This window comes from Pectinophora gossypiella, chromosome 12 (genome assembly GCF_024362695.1).
Source record: "Pectinophora gossypiella chromosome 12, ilPecGoss1.1, whole genome shotgun sequence".
NCBI lineage: Eukaryota > Metazoa > Arthropoda > Insecta > Lepidoptera > Gelechiidae > Pectinophora > Pectinophora gossypiella.
In genome coordinates, this window is record NC_065415.1 from 14154393 (window position 1) to 14175245 (window position 20853).

At 40.1% G+C, this 20853-nt stretch overlaps 1 protein-coding gene across 1 annotated transcript; it reads left to right on the top strand.

The window, feature by feature from the left end:
- The first annotated feature begins 1712 nt into the window (after positions 1-1712).
- LOC126371636 (ionotropic receptor 93a) lies at positions 1713-20853 on the top strand. The gene is made up of 19 exons (XM_050016949.1): positions 1713-1831; positions 2656-2808; positions 3903-4148; positions 4755-4922; positions 5867-6084; positions 7000-7167; positions 7634-7801; positions 8714-8818; positions 9555-9661; positions 10266-10329; positions 11083-11185; positions 11932-12038; positions 13968-14130; positions 14626-14846; positions 15398-15485; positions 18189-18308; positions 19034-19112; positions 19857-20017; positions 20756-20853. The coding sequence occupies exons 1-19, from the start codon at positions 1741-1743 to the stop codon at positions 20851-20853; spliced, it is 2628 nt and encodes an 875-aa protein (XP_049872906.1). The 5' UTR covers positions 1713-1740.

The following is a 20853-nucleotide window of genomic DNA, read 5'->3' on the forward strand; positions in this document are numbered from 1 at the left end:
TTTCCCCAACTAGGTTCATCGTATAAGAAAATTGATGTCCTTTCACGAACGTAATAATTCTCGATAACATTTGTCTAAGATAACTCGTATAAGAACACGTAACCCAGTAATTATCGTGCAATATTAATGAACTTTTGGAGTGACCTTTTGTGCGATGCCCAACACAGGGTGCTACGAAGTCTTCGGAATGACGGTGCTCTTTAAACATTTGACATCTAAAAACCTTTCTTTTGAAGTTAATGAGAGACTTTCCAGGCTATCTTCCCCTAAAAAACTATAGATGGCGCTGTACAGATTTTTTTTTCGTGTAACCTTCTAATTCCATGGAGAACAGATACCTATATATATGCATCTTTTATCTTTGTTTTTGGAGTATAAATGATGACCCTTATTATTGCAACCAGGCGTAAACACATCTTTCACTCATTATTATTCTGATCAAAATAAAGTGAAGCAATATCGGTAGCAACGTAATTCTTAATATCTGATCCATATACATAAACATACTATATACGTCCCACTGCTGGGCACAGGCCTCCCCTCAATCAACCGGAGGGGGTATGGAGCATACTCCACCACGCTGCTCCAATGCGGGTTGGTGGAAGTGTTTTTACGGCTAATAGCCGGGACCAATGACTTAACGTGCCCTCCGAGGCACGGAATCATCTTACTTTTTCGGACAATCAGGTGATTCAAGCCTGAAAAGTCCAGCAGTCGCTTCTGTAAAAATCCGCACCTGACAAATCTTCAGGTTAGGTAGCGGACACTGAAGAACGGGATAAAGCTAGGGGGATGATCTCGTTAAATCTGTACAACGCCATCTATATTGGTTTTGAGAAACGATTCGAAATGGGTGTTGTTAGCCCCATTAAAGCTGAGTTGTCATGGACTTATTTTACCTTATGAGACGTTCATACGAAGAACGGGACTGGGGGAAACCTTAATAGCACCTGCACTCCGGTAAGGTTTATTACATAGGCTAGTGACTACTTAGAAGACAGGAATGCTAGGGAATAACCGTCTGAGAAAAAAATAATAATAATAAAAAAACTTTGCGGTCCCTATTTTGGTTAGGACTGAGGACATTACTGGCTGATCACCGGATTGTCTGAAAGTAAGATGATCCGTGCTTCGGAAGGCACGTTAAGCCGGTGGTCCCGGTTACTACTTACTGATGTAAGTAAGTAGTTGTTACATAAGCCATGTCAGGGGCCTTTGGCGGCTCAATAGTAACCCTGATACCAGGGTTGATGAGGTTGGAACTCCACCTCACAACCCACACGATAGAAGAAGAAGACCGTCTGAGGACCAATATTAAGCAGCCGTGAAATTGTATCACCACATTTTTTAAGAACCTCTAGGGCCCTGTGCCGAAGTTTTTCTCGTAGCTACTTTTCTTCGGTCATACAGATTGAGAAGCTGCATTAGTAACTCTATCGTATCCTACTGAATAAAGATATTTTTGAGATTAAAAAAAAATCCCACCTAACATCAGACGACTTTCACTACACCCTATAACTTTCAGAGCATTTCTTCGAAGACAAGCCGCTGACATTAGCCGATTCTAACCAATCGCATATCAAACGTTAACTATGCCACACCTGTGTACCTACTAATTAAACCTTAAATAACATATAAGTTTTTGATTGAAAAAGTGATTAATTTCCTAACGAATTATGAGTTATAATATCGGAGAATCATTGCGGGGATATTGTGACAGAAGAGCGTACGTGTCGGAAGATGCAACGATGGTTTCTGGGTTGTGTCTGTCTGTTTGTCCTGGTGAGAGGAGAAGACTTTCCGTCCCTGATCACCGCCAACGCTTCCATAGGTTTGTGGTTGAATAACTAAGGGTTGGTATTAATAAACTCTTGAAACAGCTGAGGCTGCCTTCAAAATCATGCACAAGTTCTTTTTTTAAATAAGAACAGCCACATTGACATGATCTTGAGGACTTGAAGCTGAGATTAGTTTATTAATACCAACATAAAGTATATTAATGAGGATCTTCTTGAAAGATAGGTACCTAAAATCGGGTAAACTGAATCCAGCACAATTTGCTCCAAGCACTATACTTAAAGTAGGCCTGCCTACTTAGACTATGAAATTCAAGGATTGTAACTTGGTTTACAGTGATAGTCAATGACTAAAACATCCGAAGTAGATTAGTGAATCCATTCTCCACGACATGACAGAAAGAATGTTCTAAGAGAAAAAAGAAATAAGTTTCAGATTGCCTGTAGCTACTCCTAAAAGACCAACCAATCCATAATCAGGATTCCGTGAATTTTATTCAAAAAAGGTATGCTGCCTATATGTACAATGTACATAGATAACAGGAAGACACCACTCACACCCTCCCACGACCAGTAACTACCACCACGATCTACAGGAAGTGTTCGTCACTTTGTGCCCTTTCATATAGATTTGCATCGTACGGAAACGTACGAATACTTGTCTGCGACGTATGACCTCCAATCAAAGCGAGTTGGACGCTTTGATGGGAGGTCATACGTCGCGAGACGAATTCGCACGGAAAAAGTGTCCTTTTTTGACGTGACTTATTGTAGATTTGCCGCAGATGGCATTAATTACTTGGCCGGAAGAAAAAGTGTCCAAAATGCGCCCGGTATTATGTATTCCTCAATTGTCCAGCGGTGGTGCTAGATCGTCAGTACCTGGGCGATCAGTACCAGGTGGTGCTGGACGAGCTGAAAGACTACATCAAGGAGCTGGCTCGCGTCCACTTGCATCACGGTGGCGTCGTTGTGCACTACTACTCCTGGACTGCCATCAGTCTCAAGAAAGGCAAGTATTCTTGAGATTTGCGAAATCATTCATTACGTTGATGAAGTGAACGATTGGGGCGCTTGGATAATGATCCATCAATAAGCGACTTTCCAGGCGTTCTCCAAAAGTAACATAGATCTCGCTGTTCAGATTTATTGTGTGATTTATTTTCTCATTAAGTACTCGGATACATAATTATACAAAAATAGGTATAATGTAATAGCAGAAGCATATAATACTCACGGTGTTAGTGACGTCGTAACGAATACTTAGGGGGATAATTCAGACCATGATTCTGAGTTAATATCAAGTGGAATTTTCTATCGCCAAAGTATAGAATTGAAAATAATTAAAAAAAACACAACTATCATGAATTTTCGGACAGAATAATGAGCTGAATCACCTCCCTTAGTATTTGTTACGATGTCACTTACACCCCGTAAAAGTATGTATAGGTAGCCATACAAGTGCGTGTAGGTGTTAGTGATACCGTAACAAATACTGAGGGGGATGATTCAGACCATGATTCTGAATTGATATCAAATGGAATTGTTGTCAGAAAATTCATGATTTTTTTTGTATTTTTTGAATTATTTTCAGTTCCATACTTTTGCGACGGAAAATTCCACTCTACTCAGAATAAAGGTCTGAATAACCCTTCACGTCTTCTCCACGTGTCGGACGAAGCTCAGTGGGTAGGCCCGCTACAGGGTGGACCGACGATCTGGTGAAGGTCGCGGGAATCCGCTGGATGCGGGCAGCGCAGGACCGATCATCGTGGAGATCCTTGGGGGAGGCCAATGCCCAACAGTGGTCGTCGTACGGCTGATAATGATGATGGTGATGAATCCTTCACAGTTTTCGTTAGGATATCACTTCTTCTTCTTTGCGAGTCGATGGCGATCGAAGCTAAATTTTTGCTGACCAATAATTGGCCACGCTTACGGCATTGTCAGGATATCACTAATACCCAGTATATAAAAAAAATATGTTTTATGTAGATAATTTACTTTATTATAGCTGGCGAGGAATGGGTGTATACTATACACGTCTGCCTACATGAGGATATAGTCGTGATTCTATGTTATGTTATACTAAGTCCTTCTTCACAGGTTTTCTGGCAATATTCAGCATAGCCTCTTGTGAGGACACTTGGGAGCTGTTCTCCCGCACTGAAGAGGAGGAGCTACTGCTGTTCGCGCTGACTGAGGTGGACTGCCCTCGCCTGCCAGCCCACTCCGCCATCACGGTCACCTACACGGAGCCTGGCCAGGAGTTGCCGCAGCTTCTGCTGGATCTCAGGACTATGAACGCGTTCAAGTGGAAATCTGCTGTCATTCTTCATGATGATACGTTGAGTGAGTCAGTGGTTTCTTCAAATCAAATCAGGATTTTATTTCACACAGATACACGAATTATTTTAAAACATACACAAGAAAGATTACAGCACAATTGGCGGCCTTATTGCTCTACAGCAATATCCTCGTACGGAACGTAACATAACATATTGGTACAATAACTAAAAAAATTTAAACATTTAAATTTTTCCTTATCACTCTCGTTACCACATTCCAATTATAAGTCAGAAGCCAGATTTGATTTATCTAAAATCTCGTACCTAGTTTCCTCAAACGGAATTACATGGAAAGTTTCAGGAAAAGACTTCTGTTTTTTGTTAGCATCAAACTTAAAGGCCATTCTGCACTGAAACTTCCTTTTTTTTGTAATAATTCGTTTGTACAGAATTGATTAAGGTGTCATTTTGTGTAAGTATATTATTAGTTAAAACAAGTAACCTGAAAAAAAGCCGACATTTGAAAATTGAAATCCCTAAGTCTATGAAAGCTGATTTGGGCTGAAAATCAATCGTGCGGCGGGGCCGGTATCGGGGTCCTAAAGAAGGGAGCAATAGGACGGGACGTATAGGATGTTTATGTCTATGTAATGCCTGAACATATCAACAGATCGCGACATGATATCCCGCGTGGTGCAGTCCCTGACCTCCCGTATAGACGACGAGAGCGCGCGATCAGTCTCCGTCACTGTCTTCAAGATGAAACACGAGATCAACGAGTATCTTAGAAGGAAAGAGATGTACAGAGTTTTGTCCAAACTGCCCACTAAGTACATTGGTAAGAACTCAGAAGGTTTTTGTAATACAATAACTCCTGTAAGTAGTCGTTACACGAACCATTGGCCTTTGGCGGCTCAATAATAACCCTGACACCAGGGTTGATGAGGTTGGTAATCCACAATACAATACCGTACAAAAACGCGTTCTTGTAAATACAAACACTACATTAAAAACAATTACAAAAGTGACAGGAGAAGCACAATCGGCGGCCTTATTGCTAAATAGCAATTTCTTCTAAGCAACCTTAGGGTGAAAGAACTTGCTAAATTAAAACACATAATAACGGGTTCTTACCGCGTTTAAATCAGGGATATGAGACTCCCGATGTTTCGACACTGTTGCAAGTTCCATGATCACGGGATGACTGATGAGTGTCGAAATATCGATAGTCTCGTATCCCTGATTTAAACGCGGTAAGAACCCGTTATTATATGTTTTAATTATGAAATAACCGCAAAAACCTAAAACAATGTATGAACTTGCTAAATATTGGAGTAGGGGACGGTGCAATACAGGTACTATAAGTAAATAATGCAATATAAATTGACATATACCTAAAAAAAAAACATAATACAACGTATTCAACCTAACACATACACGATAAGAAGAATAAGAATACAATAAGAAGAGTCTTTATCAATTACAAAAGAAACACGTTACTTACATATAAACAATCACATATTAACAATTGGTACAAAACGCGGGCTTATTGCTTAAGTAGGAAAAAGTTGATAGGCAGGTGGATTTTCAGAATCTTCAAAATTTGTAATTACGTAGTTACAATTTGATTTGGGTATCTGCAAAAGGCATTGGATGCGGGAATTTGAACTACGCAGTGCCATGCGTTTAGATAAGGGGCGGATATGAAGTACATTAACAACCTACTTACGAGTATTTTTCATATATTGTAATTTATTTTTTTAAACCTTAACTTCACCACAGGTGAAAACTTCATAGCGATCGTGACGTCAGACGTGATGACGACAATGGCAGACACGGCTCGCGAGCTGTTCATGTCGCACACTCTGGCGCAGTGGCTCTACGTCGTCTCCGACACGGACATGCGCAATGGCAACCTCTCTAGTGTCATCAATGCGCTGTACGAGGGCGAGAATGTCGCGTATATCTACAATATCACGGATAATGATCCACAGTGCAAGGTACTAAGGCGATTCTCACACTGCTCTCATTTCATTCAAAGTCATTCCAAAATCACGCGCGGCACTGTCGGATTCGGTGCCATACCTTGCGTCTCGCCCCGCACCTACGCGCGGGGGTGCATGTTTCTCCGCTTGTATGCGCGTGATCCGCATGAACGCGCGTAGATGCATTTTATGTGTGTTAGACTGTGCGTGTTTTCTATACAAACGGAGATACTTACAAACTACGGAAGAACATGCATCCACGCGCTACGCTGCATCATGCGGGGCAGTGTGAGGAAGTAGGTATTGATTTTGGATTGAGAGGGAAGGAAGTTGTTTTTTTTTATGAATACTTAATATAAGATTTAAAGGAGTACGGAGTCAAGGTGAGTATTGTGATAAAATATCCCGTTTTATTTCTATGTCCCATAATAGACTATTAAAAAGAGGTCTAGTTAGAATTGGAGGTATGATCGTTCGCACTTTGGACGCGGTTTTCGTCTGAATTTGCATCGTATGAATACTTGTACACGATGACCAACTGACACCCAGTATGTAGGCTTCTTAATATTACCTGCACATTCACCTTGCTAAATAATTGGAAGGTCGAGATTCGTCTTGTGTTTTTGCACGAGACGAATTCGCATGAAAACGCGTCTTAAGTACCGAATACTGACGAGGATAATTCAGCTTATGATTCTGAGTTAATATCAAGTGGAATCACCCCTATCTTCGGTAAGCCGTCACTACCTAAGAGTAAACCATAGTTTTCAAACTACGAAGATGACAGAAACCGAAGTAGTAGTTTAGCTTATATGGTCACCTAAAAGCGAGTCTGTAATGCTACTTTTACTGTTTCCGCTCTTCCTCAAACTTTGCAGCTGCTAAATGGCTGCTAACGATAAATTGTTCGTTATTTCATTCTGTTCCCAGAACGGCCTAATGTGCTATTGCCAAGAGATGATGGAAGCCTTCATATTTGCATTAAACGCGGCGGTACAAGACGAGTTCGAAGCAGCCGCTCAGGTGTCTGATGAGGAGTGGGAAGCCATCAGGTCCACCAAGTTGCAGAGGAGAGATATGCTGCTGAAACATATGCAGGTTTGTAGGAAAGACGTAAAAAAAGACGGTTGAGTGACTCTTGAACACTGGCTTCGGAGTTATGACTTGATTGTCGTGATGTCGTCATGTAAGCAGGTGGCTCGTAACATAATATATTATACTTCCCGCTGCTGGGCACAAGTTTCCCCTCTACCAACCGGAGGGGGTATGAAGTGGCCTACACCACACTGCTCCAGAGCGGGTTGGTGAAGGTGTTTGGGCTATTAGCCATTCCGAAGAATGGAATCATCTTACATTTCGGACAATCAGTTTCACAATAAAATTTCGACTGTGTCCCCATCGGGAATCGAACTGGGACCTGCAGATCATGAGCTCAATGCTATAACCAGTAGACTACAGAGATGCAGCTTGATTGTTCAACAAAAGCTTCTTATTTACTTAGTCCAGCAGAAAAGTTGCTGTAATTTATTGGCTTTTTCCAACGCTAGCGTTTAAAATCCTCCAGCAACACATACTGACGCGGAGTTCCTGTGGCAACTGCAGCACGTGGCGTGCCCTCGCGGCCGACACGTGGGGTGCCACCTACCGCGGCTTCTCCGACAACCCTGACCAGACCATCGACAAGGACAGCAACTCCAGCACTGGTATCATTGAACATATCGAGCTTTTGGACGTGAGTCGTACTTACATTGTTCCTTCTCGGCAATTAGTGGTCAAGAGCACATCGTATCTAACGACGATAACACTTTATATTTTTTCTTCTTTTTATAGGATTTTTTTAATTTATAATTTATTTTAATTGGAATCTGGGTGCATAGCGATATGAGCGAGTGTAAGATTGACTTTTCTTGTGTCAACCATTCGCGGCTGAGTTTATTAGTGAAAACCTGTAATTGTCTTTCTGTTGCTATTTTTAAGTCCATTTCTTTTTGCAAGCTGTTGGTTTTCCATGTAATAAATTAAAGAATCAGTCAATAAATAAATATGAGATTTTGATATGTTGTGGCTCTACAAATTACACCCGCTTCGTTCTCAATTGATTTCGAACTCAGCTCGAAATAGGTATTCTCCTTCTTCTTATCGTATAGGTTGTGAGGTGGAATACCAGGCTCATCAACCCTGGTGTTAGGGTTATGATTGAGCCGTCAAAGACCCCTGACATGTATCATCTAACGATTACTTACTTACATCAGTAACCAGGACCAACGGCTTAACGTGCCTTCCGAAGCACGGATCGTCTTACTTAAGAAGAATAGGTATTCTTAGATGGCGCCTCGACCTTAACTCGAGTTTACTCCAGTAACGCATGACGTCATAAATTTCTTATTATTTTGCTACCTGTATGATATGCTTGACTCTAGTGAGTAAAATCCTTAACTCGAGGACGCAAATGGAAAATAAAAATACCAAAATGCTCAGCTGAGGCCGAGTCCAGTGGAGGAAGAGTCGAGTGAACATCTTAGAATACGGGTGTTAAATTTAAATCTTTCGTAACGTTCTTGAACGTTCTGCTTTATAACTGACATATTATTTGGACGTGACGCAACGACTATGAACGTTGCTTACTTGAACGTGTTAATTTCAGGTGGGTTATTGGCGGCCTATAGATGGTATTAGATTTGCAGATGTCCTTTTTCCACATGTTGAGCACGGATTCAGGGGGAAGGAGCTGCCAGTTATTACCTTTCATGTGAGTACTGGGGTCTTATGTGATTTTTTACAACAAACCTTTGCAACAGTACAGACACGCTTGTCTCACTCGCGGAAAAATGTAGTGTGAGATTTTACGTACTTATAAGTTATGAAAGTAGCGTGTCCGTTTAGAAGTTTTGTTGAAGAAAATCAAATCAAATAATTGTGGATAGAAATAGTTATATAATGTGCATAAATATATTTAATCATCTACGAGAACATTTAAAAAGTATAATATATTTTTTTTTACAATTAAGTTAAAAGACTGGCTTGTGGAGCAATGCTTTTACAGCGTCAAAGAATATTTAGACTGTTATTTTAGTTTTAAGTAATATTTTATGAATATGGGTAGCTTAAGGTATTTTATTAATTGTTATTTATTATATAGGCAGAAGTTAGCGTAATGTAACTTGTACCGTCCGTTCTTGTGTAAAATTTTCATTGTGTATGCTTGAAAAAGTAGAATTTGGTGATACCTACTATTTTTATGCACTGTAATCTGCAATGTACCTCACCTGAATTCATGCAATATTTATTTTTTTAATCGGAATCTGGTTTTTCAAACAGGCGCTTACGAGGTTTTTACTACAAGCGACGATGTTGTTCTCGCTTACTCGATGATGTCCTGAACACTGGATCTATATATATATATTGTGACAAGTCCCAAAGTAAATTGCAATAAGAGTTCTTGGTAGTTCTTCTGCTCCTGTAGCCAAAATTCTCGAATGTTCCAGAACCCGCCGTGGACGATACTACAAACTAACGAGACGGGGGCCATTGTCAACTACAGTGGCCTGATCTTCGATATAGTCAATCAACTAGCTAAGAATAAGAATTTCACGTGAGTCATTCACAGAGAACATTTGAAAAATCGGCGCCTTCCTTATTACAATAGCAAACATCTTTGTAACGATAAGGAATAGACGAAAATGCTATACCATTTTAGAAAGCCAATAAAATTTACAAATTTCTTATGAAATGGTACAGTTCACTGTAATACATATTTTTCGCAAAACAGCTTATTAAACTTCAACTTTTTTTTCATAAATGTGAGTTTTACATTTTGAACTGATGTTTTGAAAACAAACTAAAACTTTAAAACGTAGGTACATTATTCTAGAATAAAAAAAAACAGCAATCATAAAAACATAAACAGTCTATAGGTACACGTCTCACTGCTGGGCACAGGCCTCCCCTCAATCAACCGGAGAGGGTATGGAGCATAATCCACTACGTTGCTCCACTACGGGGTTGGTGGAGGTGTTTTTAGGGCTAATAGCTGGGACTAATGGCTTAGTGTGCCTTCCGAAGCACGGACAAAAAAACGAGCATGGACTAGAACAAATCTTAAAAATTAAGAAAAAAAAATACGAGACAGTCTATTATTTTTTAAATAAGTATCGATTAAAGATTGTGATAAATGAAACGTTAAAATTCTGTTTCAGGATCAAAATTCTGTTGCCAGGTAACGTGAAACATGATTTCGTCAACAACGATACAAGTAAAGATGTAAGTTTAGCATACTAGCAATGTATGCACGTAGCCGTATGTTGAGCATCACACTGATTATTTAAAAATAAAAAAAAAAACAGCGACGAACAAATGTGCTTGAGTACGCGCCACTTAAGAAGTCCCGCGGAATTCGATGGAACTAATTGACAAGTCATAATAGTTATAATTTAAATAGTAATTTATATTTTATAATTAATTCACTACAATTAATTTTATTGAATTTTAATGGTAAAATCCGTGGACATTTTTAGTGGTGCGGATTGTTTAGTGGAAATTTGATATGGTGTTATTGTCTTTTTCTTGTGTGTGATTATTTATTTTTATTTTGGTGCAATAAAGTATATTTGTATACACAGCCACCGTGGTCTAGTAGTTAGAGCGTTAGGCTCAAGATCGGGAGGTCCGGGTTCGATTCCCGATGGGGACATTGTCGAAATCACTTTCTGAGACTGTCCTTTGTTTGGTAAGGACTTTTCAGGCTTGAATCACCTGATTGTCCGAAAAAAAGTAAGATGATTCCGTGCTTTGGAGAGCACGCTAAGCCGTTGGTCTTGGCTATTAGCCGTAAAAACACCTCCACCAACCCGCATTGGAGTAGCGTGGTGGAGTATGCTCCATACCCGCTCCGGTTGATTGAAGGGAGGCCTGTGCCCAGCAGTGGGACGTATATAGGCTGTTTATGTATATGTGGCGCCCTTTTATAATAAACTATTTCTATTCCATATTTTGAACGGCAGATATTTGTTTCAGATGATGCACAGTCATAGTGCAATGTTGACTCTCCAGGCAGTCTCCAGAGGTCAGGCGGCCATAGGAGCGGCGCCTTTCACAGTCCTACCCGATCCCATGCCAGGTTAGTATGCTTTGATCGAACTTTGATGTTTGTTTCCAAACAGTTGACACTTTTTTCGTTTTAAACTCTCTCTCTCCTTGGCATTTATTATTCCCATCTGATGGTGGGGTCTGCCTTCTTCGTACTTCTCTTCCACTTCGCTCTATCAAACGTGTCGTTCTCGGAGACATTGCACATACACAGGTCCTTTTTGACCACATCCGCCCATCTTGTTTTTGGTCGTCCTCTTGGTCTAAGCCCTGGTATGTTTAGATTGGCTGTAACGTTACCCACATAATCTGGAGGTCTTCTTTTTACGTGCCCCAACCAACGGAGCCTGTTCTCTTGTAGCTTTTCGGAGATGTCGCGTACGCCGAGACTGCCGCGCACGTATTGTTACGGATTTTGTCGAGCATAGTTACTCCGCACTTATTCGTTGTAAACCGATTGGTTTGGTTTGGTTTTAAACCGGCCTTACATTTATTTATTCTTTATTTATTTATTTTATTTATAAAGGTACATACAACATTACAGTGTAATCCAATGCGCTGTATGACGAGAAAAAAAAGACAATATAAAAACTAATATAACACAAAATAAACAATGAATGAAAAAAAAGAAACAAAAAGAAAAATAAGACTATGAACATGAAAAACAATAAAAAAATAAAAAAATACATCTAACTTCTGACACCCAAAGGCCTACTTATATCATTTCACATTAAGGTGTCGGCTTAGTATATTTATGAATATTTACATTACTTACAGGTATAAATTACACACTGTCCGTGAGTACGCAACCGTACTCCTTCATGGTCGCTCGTCCAAGGGAGCTGAGCAGAGCCATGTTGTTCCTGTTACCGTTTACCACTGATGTAAGTAGTTTCTATCTATATTTTCAGTACTACCGTAGGTAACCTTACATTAGAAAGAAAAGTACTAGGAATGTATAAGTATCGATTGAAATTTGCTTTTGAAAATGACGTTTATGTAATGGTGCTCCCACACTGCCGTTAGAAAATGTTTAATAACGTTAGTAAAGATTTGTTAGCAAACATTTAATCACAAATGTTAAAATAAATTTTCATGTTAAAAAATGTTTTGGTGTTATAAAATGTTTACAAACATTTTCTAACGGCAAGTGTGGGAGCACCTTAAGCGCCTATTTCAAAGTCACATTCGACCAATAGCCGTTTGACGTTCATCTACGTAGATAACATTCGTATCGTTTATTGGTCGAAGCGCTCAATATAATTCGCGTGCGGCGCGGTTGTCATGCAGACCCGGCTAGTTTTCTTATACCATGGTTTTCACTATCAGGCGACGATGAGTATAATAATCACCCAATAAAATAAACATACATACATACATAAACTCACGCCCGTAATCCCTAATGGGGTGGGCAGAGCCACAAGTAATCAAAGACAACTTGCAGCCACTGTTGACCCAATAAAATAAAATGTCATTATAATAAGATATTTTTTTATTGAATCCCTTACGTCACGAAGGAGTTAGGCACTAGGGTGCCTGAAATTACCTCATTCATCAATTCCCGAAGTGACAGTAATCGATCTTTCAAGTGAGTGACGGAAAATATGAGAAAGATTTTGCGAAAATATTTAGGCTAAATGTAGTGTATGAAAGATGATTTTGTACAATCCACCTTATTTCCTTAGAAACCATGCGTATAACCCCCTGATAAATAATTTGTTCTCATCATCATCACTAAATTAAGAGCCACGCTCTTGTCGGTGTAGTATTCTCCATGTTTTTTTTAGGGAAAAATAGGGCAGAGGTTTCCCTCTTCCCTTCCGTCCCGCAGTACTCTGTCTGACGCGAGTGGCATGGTGCCTAGAAAAGTCTATTTCAAATTTCCATGCACCCGAGAAATGTGTTTTCGGAGGCACGTGACCTAATTTGGGCTTTTACCCGGCCAGTACTCCCCATTTTTCCGGCCAAGTAGTTAACGCCACGTGCGGCATGTCTATAATAAATCACCTAAACAAAAGAAAAGGGGTTTCCCTTCGGTAAGGAAGGTCAGACAGGTTGTCGCTTCTGTAAAAAATTCAAACCTGTATAATTTTCAAGTTAGGTAAGTGGACCCTGTGCGTGTAAATAAAGGATGATCATTGATCATTTCAAGACATGCTTGTTTATATTGGTCGTAAGTACTAATCCAAAAATAATTGTCCACTATTATGCTTGCTGTCTTCTGGTCAGCGGCTCAATACTTAGTAACCCTGACACTAGGGTTGATGAGGTTGGTTATTGATGTCACAATCCACACGAAAGAAGAAGATGCTTGCTGACACAGCTGGCCAGGAAAGCCAAATAAACGGGTTAGGATGCGGAATTCCGTATGCTAAAGGAGATTTACCAAAAGTGGTCCAAATGTCCACCACCAATGAGACCTATGTACCGACTAAACAACTTAAATACTGAGTAATAAATGCCAAACCGCAGTCAAAAATATGATGTCAGTAAAAAGTTACAGCTAAATGAAGAACCACGTTTTTTAACATTTTCATGGAAAAAATATTTTCGTTATATATCAATTATATATATATCAATTATACTGCCAACATAATAATACGAAAATAATGACGTCATGCCTTACTGGAGTACAGTCGAGTTAAGGTTGTGGCGCCGTCTAAGAGTACGGACTTTGAGCTGAGTTCGAGGAAGAACTTGAGGTCGCTTCAACTGAGGACAGAGTGGAAAGGTTGAAGTAGAATAAGGGCGTAAAACTTTATTGCTCTTGGTAAAATCGATAACGTTTTTGATGATAATATGAATACTTCCAGACATGGCTTTGCCTGGGTTTAGCAGTAATATTGATGGGTCCGATCCTGTACGTCGTGCACCGCCTGAGCCCATACTACGAGGCCATGGAGATCACCAGGCAAGGCGGGCTGGCCACCATACACAACTGTCTGTGGTACATCTACGGCGCGCTTTTACAACAAGGTACGTTTTGGTGACGAAATAAATTTACCAGGACCGAAATTTATAAATAAATTTCCGGGACTAAGTAGTAAGTATACAAAGAGAAAATATAAATCGAGAAAGTCGAGCTTGATTGGACTTGAATCCGCAGTTCTTGTTTAGCCGTGCCGAGCGTGTTAACCTTTACATCACTGTCCTTCCTAATTTCCCGATCTATAGGATCACCAGCGGGCTTAGCACGCGACTTTTTCAGAGATCATCTGTCTTTTTCTGTGCAGCACTGTGAGAGAGTGACGGGTGACGTATGTCGAGGCGAGAAAGAGTCGGTGCGCTTACGGTGCTAAGCTTGCAGGAACACAAGCCTCCTAGACACTGTATAAATCATCTGGAAAAGATGTGTGAGACCTGATGATGATGATCGTCATCAAGGGATAAAAAACGCCACACCGATACACCTGGAATATAAGACCTACAATTTCCAATTGAATAGGTATTAAAACCGACCTCACTTCCCAGGTGGTATGTACCTCCCCCGCGCGGACAGCGGCCGCTTGGTGGTCGGCACGTGGTGGCTGGTGGTACTGGTGGTGGTAACCACCTACTCCGGTAACCTGGTGGCGTTCCTCACCTTCCCGAAACAAGAGATCCCCGTCACCACAGTCGGAGAGCTGCTGGAAAACGCAGGTCTTTACACCTGGTCTATCTACAAGGGATCTTATTTGGCGATGGAGCTTAAGGTACGCTTTATGGTGCATTTGATTGTTTCCTCTCAGGTTAGTTAGGTAGTATACCAACCCCGCAGGCGTTTTGGACGATTTCCCTTCAGTGCTTATTGCTGCCAACTATTATAAATATTTGTTCGGCCAAGTGGTAATGCAATTTGAAGCAAATCTACAATAAGAAAAAACCTGTCGATAGCTTCAGGTTCATGGTCCTTGGACTAGTGGTGTTTGTTCTGTGTTATGGTGATGATGTCCTTTGCGACGGGTCCGCCGACGGCGACATTTGGTTCCTTTTTTTCAGCTACGGATGTGGCTCGCAAACCCAAACAAAGATGTCTAAGGATTTCGCCATTTCTACTTGATAAATTAAATAACTCATGTTCTTCCAATTTGTGTTTCTCATCAAGGTAAAGAATGTTCAAGCAGATAAAACAACTCACGTCATCAACTCAATGCAATGATCTAACAATCATGCAGCCTAGTCTGATGTTCATATTATTATATAGTTAATGAATACTTATCATATTTATATCAAATAAAACTGTAAAGGTTTATTGTATTTTCAGAATACCGAGGAGCCAAAATACATCAGTCTCTATAAAGGGGCTGAAATTGTTAACCCAACAGGCGGAACTGAAGGAACTATGAATGCTGGTATTTTTTTTTAAATCTTCTAGAAGAACATTTTAGAAATGTCACAATTATGTCAACAAATTGTACCAGAAAGTGCAATGCAAAACCCAATAGTCCAATTCGATGCATTATCCTCGCTGATTGACTGACGCGAATTGATTGTTCGCAAGGAACTGATTGGCACCTTTTACAATCTTCTTCTATCTATACTATAATAAATCTGTAGAGAGGTCAATTCTGTACATTAAATATATTTTCAAAATAACTATCAGGGGGTGATTAGTGATCGATACTGATGCCAAAAATGCAATCAGTAAAATTTTTGTCTGTCTGTCTGTCTGTCTGTCGGTCTGTCTGTCTGTATGTTCCTTATAGAAACAAAAACTACTGGACGGATTTTAATGAAACTTGGTACAATTATTCTTCATACTCCTGGGCAGGTAATAGTATACTTTTCATCACGCTACAATCAATAGGAGCAGAGTAGTGAAGGGAAATTTTGGGAAAACGGGAGAAGTTACTCTATTTTTTAAGCTTCCGTCGCGTGAGCAGCCTTAATGGTTAAAGTTACATAGAAATCATGTATGACGGAAATATCTTCTAAATATGTAATGTAAATATATAAAAGGAGAAACTGACTGACTGACATATCAAAGCACAGCCTAAACGGCTAAACGTAGGCACTTGAAATTTGGAAGAGACGTAGCTTAGGTACCGTAGAGGTGCAATAAGAAAGGAATTCCCGGAAATTCCACGGGAACGGGAATTAGCGGGAAAATCCTTTTGTATGAAAAATCTAGAACACTCAAATTAGACGTTTGAAATTTGGCATGCAGGTACCTTAGGTACCGTAGAGGTGCACTAAGAAAGGAATTCCCGGAAATCCCACGGGAACGGGAATTAGCGGGAAAATCCTTTTGTATGAAAAATCTAAAACACTCAAATTAGACGTTTGAAATTTGGCATGCAGGTACCTTAGGTACCGTAGAGGTGCCAAAGAAAGGAATTCCTGAAATTCCCACGGAAACGGGAATTAGCGGGAAAATCCTTTTGTATGAAAAATCTAAAACACTCAAATTAGACGTTTGATATTTGGCATGCAGGTACCTTAGGTACCGTAGAGGTGCACTAAGAAAGAAATTTTCGAAATTCCCACGGGAACGGGAATTAGCGGGAAAATTCTTTTGTATGGAAAATCTAAACCACTCAAGTTAGACGTTTGAAATTTGGCATGCAGGTACCTTAGGTACCGTAGAGGTGCACTAAGAAAGGAATTCCCGAAATTCCCACGAAAACGGGAATTAGCGGGAAAATCCTTTTGTATGAAAAATCTAAAACACTCAAATTAGACGTTTGAAATTTGGCATGCAGGTACCTTAGGTACCTTAGGGGTGCACTAAGAAAAGAATTCTCGAAATTCCCACGGGAACGGGAATTAGCGGGAAAATCCTTTTGTATGAAAAATCTAAACCACTCAAGTTAGACGTTTGAAATTTGACATGCAGGTACCTTAGTAAACTTAAAGCTTAGTTGCAACAAGATATTGCAAAATTCCTACGGGAACGGGTGTTAGCGGGAAAAAACATTTGTATAAAAAAATCTAATCTAATCTAAACTTCTAAATATATAAAAGGAGAAACTGACTGACTGACATATCAACGCACAGACTAAACGGCTAAACGTAGGCACTTGAAATTTGGAAGAGACCGCGTAGCTTAGGTACCGTAAAGGTGCACTAAGAAAGGAATTCCCGGAAATCCCATGGGAACGGGAATTAGCGGGGAAATCCTTTTGTATGAAAAATCTAAACCACTCAAGTTAGACGTTTGAAATTTGGCATGCAGGTACCTTAGTAAACTTAAAGCTTAGTTGCAACAAGGTATTGCAAAATTCCCACGGGAACGGGAGTTAGCGGGAAAAAACATTTGTATGAAAAAATCTAAACCGCGTAAGATACGAGTAGATGTTTTTAATCTAGCATGCATGCATACCTAAGTTAAGTTATGGCTGTATTTTGAAAAATGGGAGTTAGCGGGGAAAAAATGTCGTATGAAAAAATCTAAACTGCATAAGTTAGATGCTTGAAATTTGACATACACTCCCACACACACAAAGATCTCTCCTTTAAAACACGCTACGCGGACGAAGTCGCGGGCAAAAGCTAGTTGTCAATAAGACACAAATCACTTTAGAAAAAAGTACAGGTATGGCAGTTACTAAAATCAGCCACGTTAAAATAGGTATATCCTATAGTCTACGACCTATAGTTATTATTATGCTATACTTATCCACGATTTTTTTCCAGTATCCAAAGGTTGCTTGGAAGGAATTGGTGCCTAGCAATAAGGCCTGTTGTACCTCTTGCTTTTTACTTCTTTTGTTTTTGTATTAAATGTGTAATTTTAAATTTCAAAATACATGTCGACCTTAACAGGTACGGTCACGAGCATTAATATGTATACACTTTGGTACCATGTCACATTAACTTTTTTGACAAATTGAACTGTAAGTCTCACTAAATGTCAAATATGTTAGCACGACAGAGTCCTAAAGTGGGTACATTATATTGCTCATGACTGTAGGTCTAGTCAAAGAGACCGCTCCGAATGGCACCCGGTGGGAAAGTGCTCATTATGCTGCCTGCGTTTTTGTGTAATTTGTGTTCAATAAAGTACTATTTGCCACAAAGTCAAGCTATGGGAATACACACCCATTCTCTTCCAGGCGCACAGCTCTTGGAGCGCGTGCGCAACCAGCGTCACGTGATCATTGACTGGAAGCTGCGGCTCGGATATCTGATGAGAGCTGCTCATCTCGCCACTGACACCTGTGACTTTGCGCTTAGTAAGTATTTAAATTTTTAGGCTCCTCAGCCATACATACCACGTTACTTACTAAGTAGACTATATTGCAGAATTGTTTAAAAAACTGAAGTAGAGTCTTGACTTTGAACAAAGAAAAAAGTAAAAATAAAATTATTTGAGTTGACAAAGCTGCCACATAACTGCCCGCGGCTTCGGTGATTCGGGCCGGCCTCATGTAGTTTATTTTTATGTTGTACATCTTTCGAATCTGTTACTAATACTAGGTTAAGCTTTTTGTTACTAACTAAATATGGACTAGTTTCCGAAATAAATATTTTGAATTTGAATTTGAAAGGTGTCAGCGCTTAGCATTAGCCACACTGCTCTCCATTCGCCGCGCGTAACCATAATTAAATTTTTAAATAACATTTGAACTGAACAATAAAGATATTTGTCAAGTGACAATAAACATTTCATTCTTTTTCTTCTCTCGTGTGGGTTGTGAGGTGGAATACCAACCTCATCAACCCTGGTATCAGGGTTATTACTGTGCCGCCTTAGGCCCCTGACATGGCTCATGTAACGACTACATACTTACATTAGTAAGTAGTAACCGGGACCAACTGCTTAACGTGCCTTCCAAAGCACGGATCATCTTACTTTCGGACAATCAGGTGATCAGCCTGTAATGTCCCAACCAAACTAGGGATGACAAAGTTTCATTGAGTTTTGAGCATTCAACCTTGAATTTAAATTAACCTCCAGGTGCTGAAGAGTTTCTTCCGGAGCAGGTGGCGATGATAGTGCCATCAGGGAGTCCGTACCTTACTGTTCTTAATAAAGAGTGAGTAAAAAGGGTATATCCAGGTTATAATTAAGATACAATATATAAAGAAGCTCACGCCCACAACTCTATAGAACTTAGGTAGTTTTTGTTATATTTCTTCGAAGACATTCACTAATTTAGAGAACAAATGGAGAGCGCCGACGCTTATCAAACTGCATGGAACATGACATTTTGTCGCATATGGCATTCACTATTTGGCCGGACAATTGGCTGAGGGCTCTCACCCGGTACCCGGTAAGGTAAATTGAAGGCAATAGGCCTGAGGGTGCCCAGTTTTATCTCCGGCTTTACTTGAAAAATGTATGCAGAAATACCGAAAATGCTCATCTCCTAAGCTCGTACGTCCCACTGCTGGGCACAGGCCTCCGCTCAATCAACCGGAGAGGGAATGGATCAAACTCCACCACGTTGATCCGCTGCGGGTTGGTGGAGGTGTTTTTACGGCTAATAGCCGGGATCAACGGCTTGACGTACCCTCCGGATCACGGAATCATCTTACTTTTTCAGACAATCAGGTGATTCAAGCCTGATATGTCCTTACAAACAAAAGAGAGCCTCACAAAGTCATTTCGACAATGTCCCCATCGGCAATTGAACCCGGACCTCCAGATCGTGAGCCTAACGCTCTAACCGCTAGACCACGGAGGCTGTTAGTCAAAGGTTAGTGCTCCGTACCGTGAGCATATTCCACCACGCTGCTCCACTGCGGGTTCATTTGTCTCTAAACTCTTAAATGTCCAGGATAAACCGCATGCAGAAGGCAGGTCTGATCACCAAGTGGCTGTCAGCGTACCTGCCTCGCCGCGACCAGTGCTGGAAGACCTCGTCGGTCGCTCAGGAGGTCAACAACCATACCGTCAACCTCAGCGACATGCAGGGGTCTTTCTTTGTTCTGTTTCTTGGTAAGTCACCTTTGGTTAACGAAGTGAAGTCCTACGGCCGCGGTGTTGATGTCGCTGATTCTGTATGCGGAATTTCTAAGATTATTATGATGAAAACGACTTAACTTATCTATTATTATATTATTATAATATAATAATATGTTATTGCTTGCATCGACATGGGTTCCGCGTCGCTCGCGGAGCGAATTGGGATGTGTAGGTACTAGGTTCAAGATTAATTATGAAAATTTGATTACTAAATAAGGACAGTGTTACGACCCCCGTTCCGGGTCTTACTTGGCTCAGAGGTTGTCCGTGGCCATCCAGCGCGGTAACGCCGCTAGTGTCATGGGCATTTTTGGGCTAAGTTTGATACAGAGTGGGTTCTAGGTTAAGTAATTTTAAGTTAGCGTTATTCGACGACTTTTTTGTAATAAATTTTCTACATGTGACTTAAAAATATAATAAATAAGGACAGATCTAAAACTAACGAAAAACATTTTCTTTTTTCTATTTAACTTATTTGTGAATTTTAATCAAGAATAAGTCGGACATTTTATTTTAACACGTTTTCTGTAACGTCACAGAGGACTTTTTCATACAAATTCCATAGTAATTTCGTATTTTGACGTTTAGTAAAAACTAACTGATTTGACTAGTTTTGGACTAGTTAGAAACTAGCCTATTATGTCGAGGGCTTCGACTTATAATTACTTAGTATTATATTTATTATAACAAATTTATTTTTTCTTCTTTCAGGATTTTTCTCAGCTTCATCGGTTCTGCTTATTGAATGGCTCTACCACCGCAGAAAGAGACAGAGTGACGATATTGTTATTAAACCTTACGTCGAATAA

What these genes read in the sequence shown, in the direction of transcription:
- LOC126371636 (XM_050016949.1), top strand. Translation starts at nt 1,741, where the DNA reads ATGCAACGATGGTTTCTGGGTTGTGTCTGTCTGTTTGTCCTGGTGAGA. An exon ending in ATAATGATCCACAGTGCAAG is followed by an intron (nt 6,085 to 6,999) that starts GTACTAAGGCGA and finishes TTCTGTTCCCAG; the next exon opens with AACGGCCTAATGTGCTATTG. An exon ending in TGCTGCTGAAACATATGCAG is followed by an intron (nt 7,168 to 7,633) that starts GTTTGTAGGAAA and finishes AAAATCCTCCAG; the next exon opens with CAACACATACTGACGCGGAG.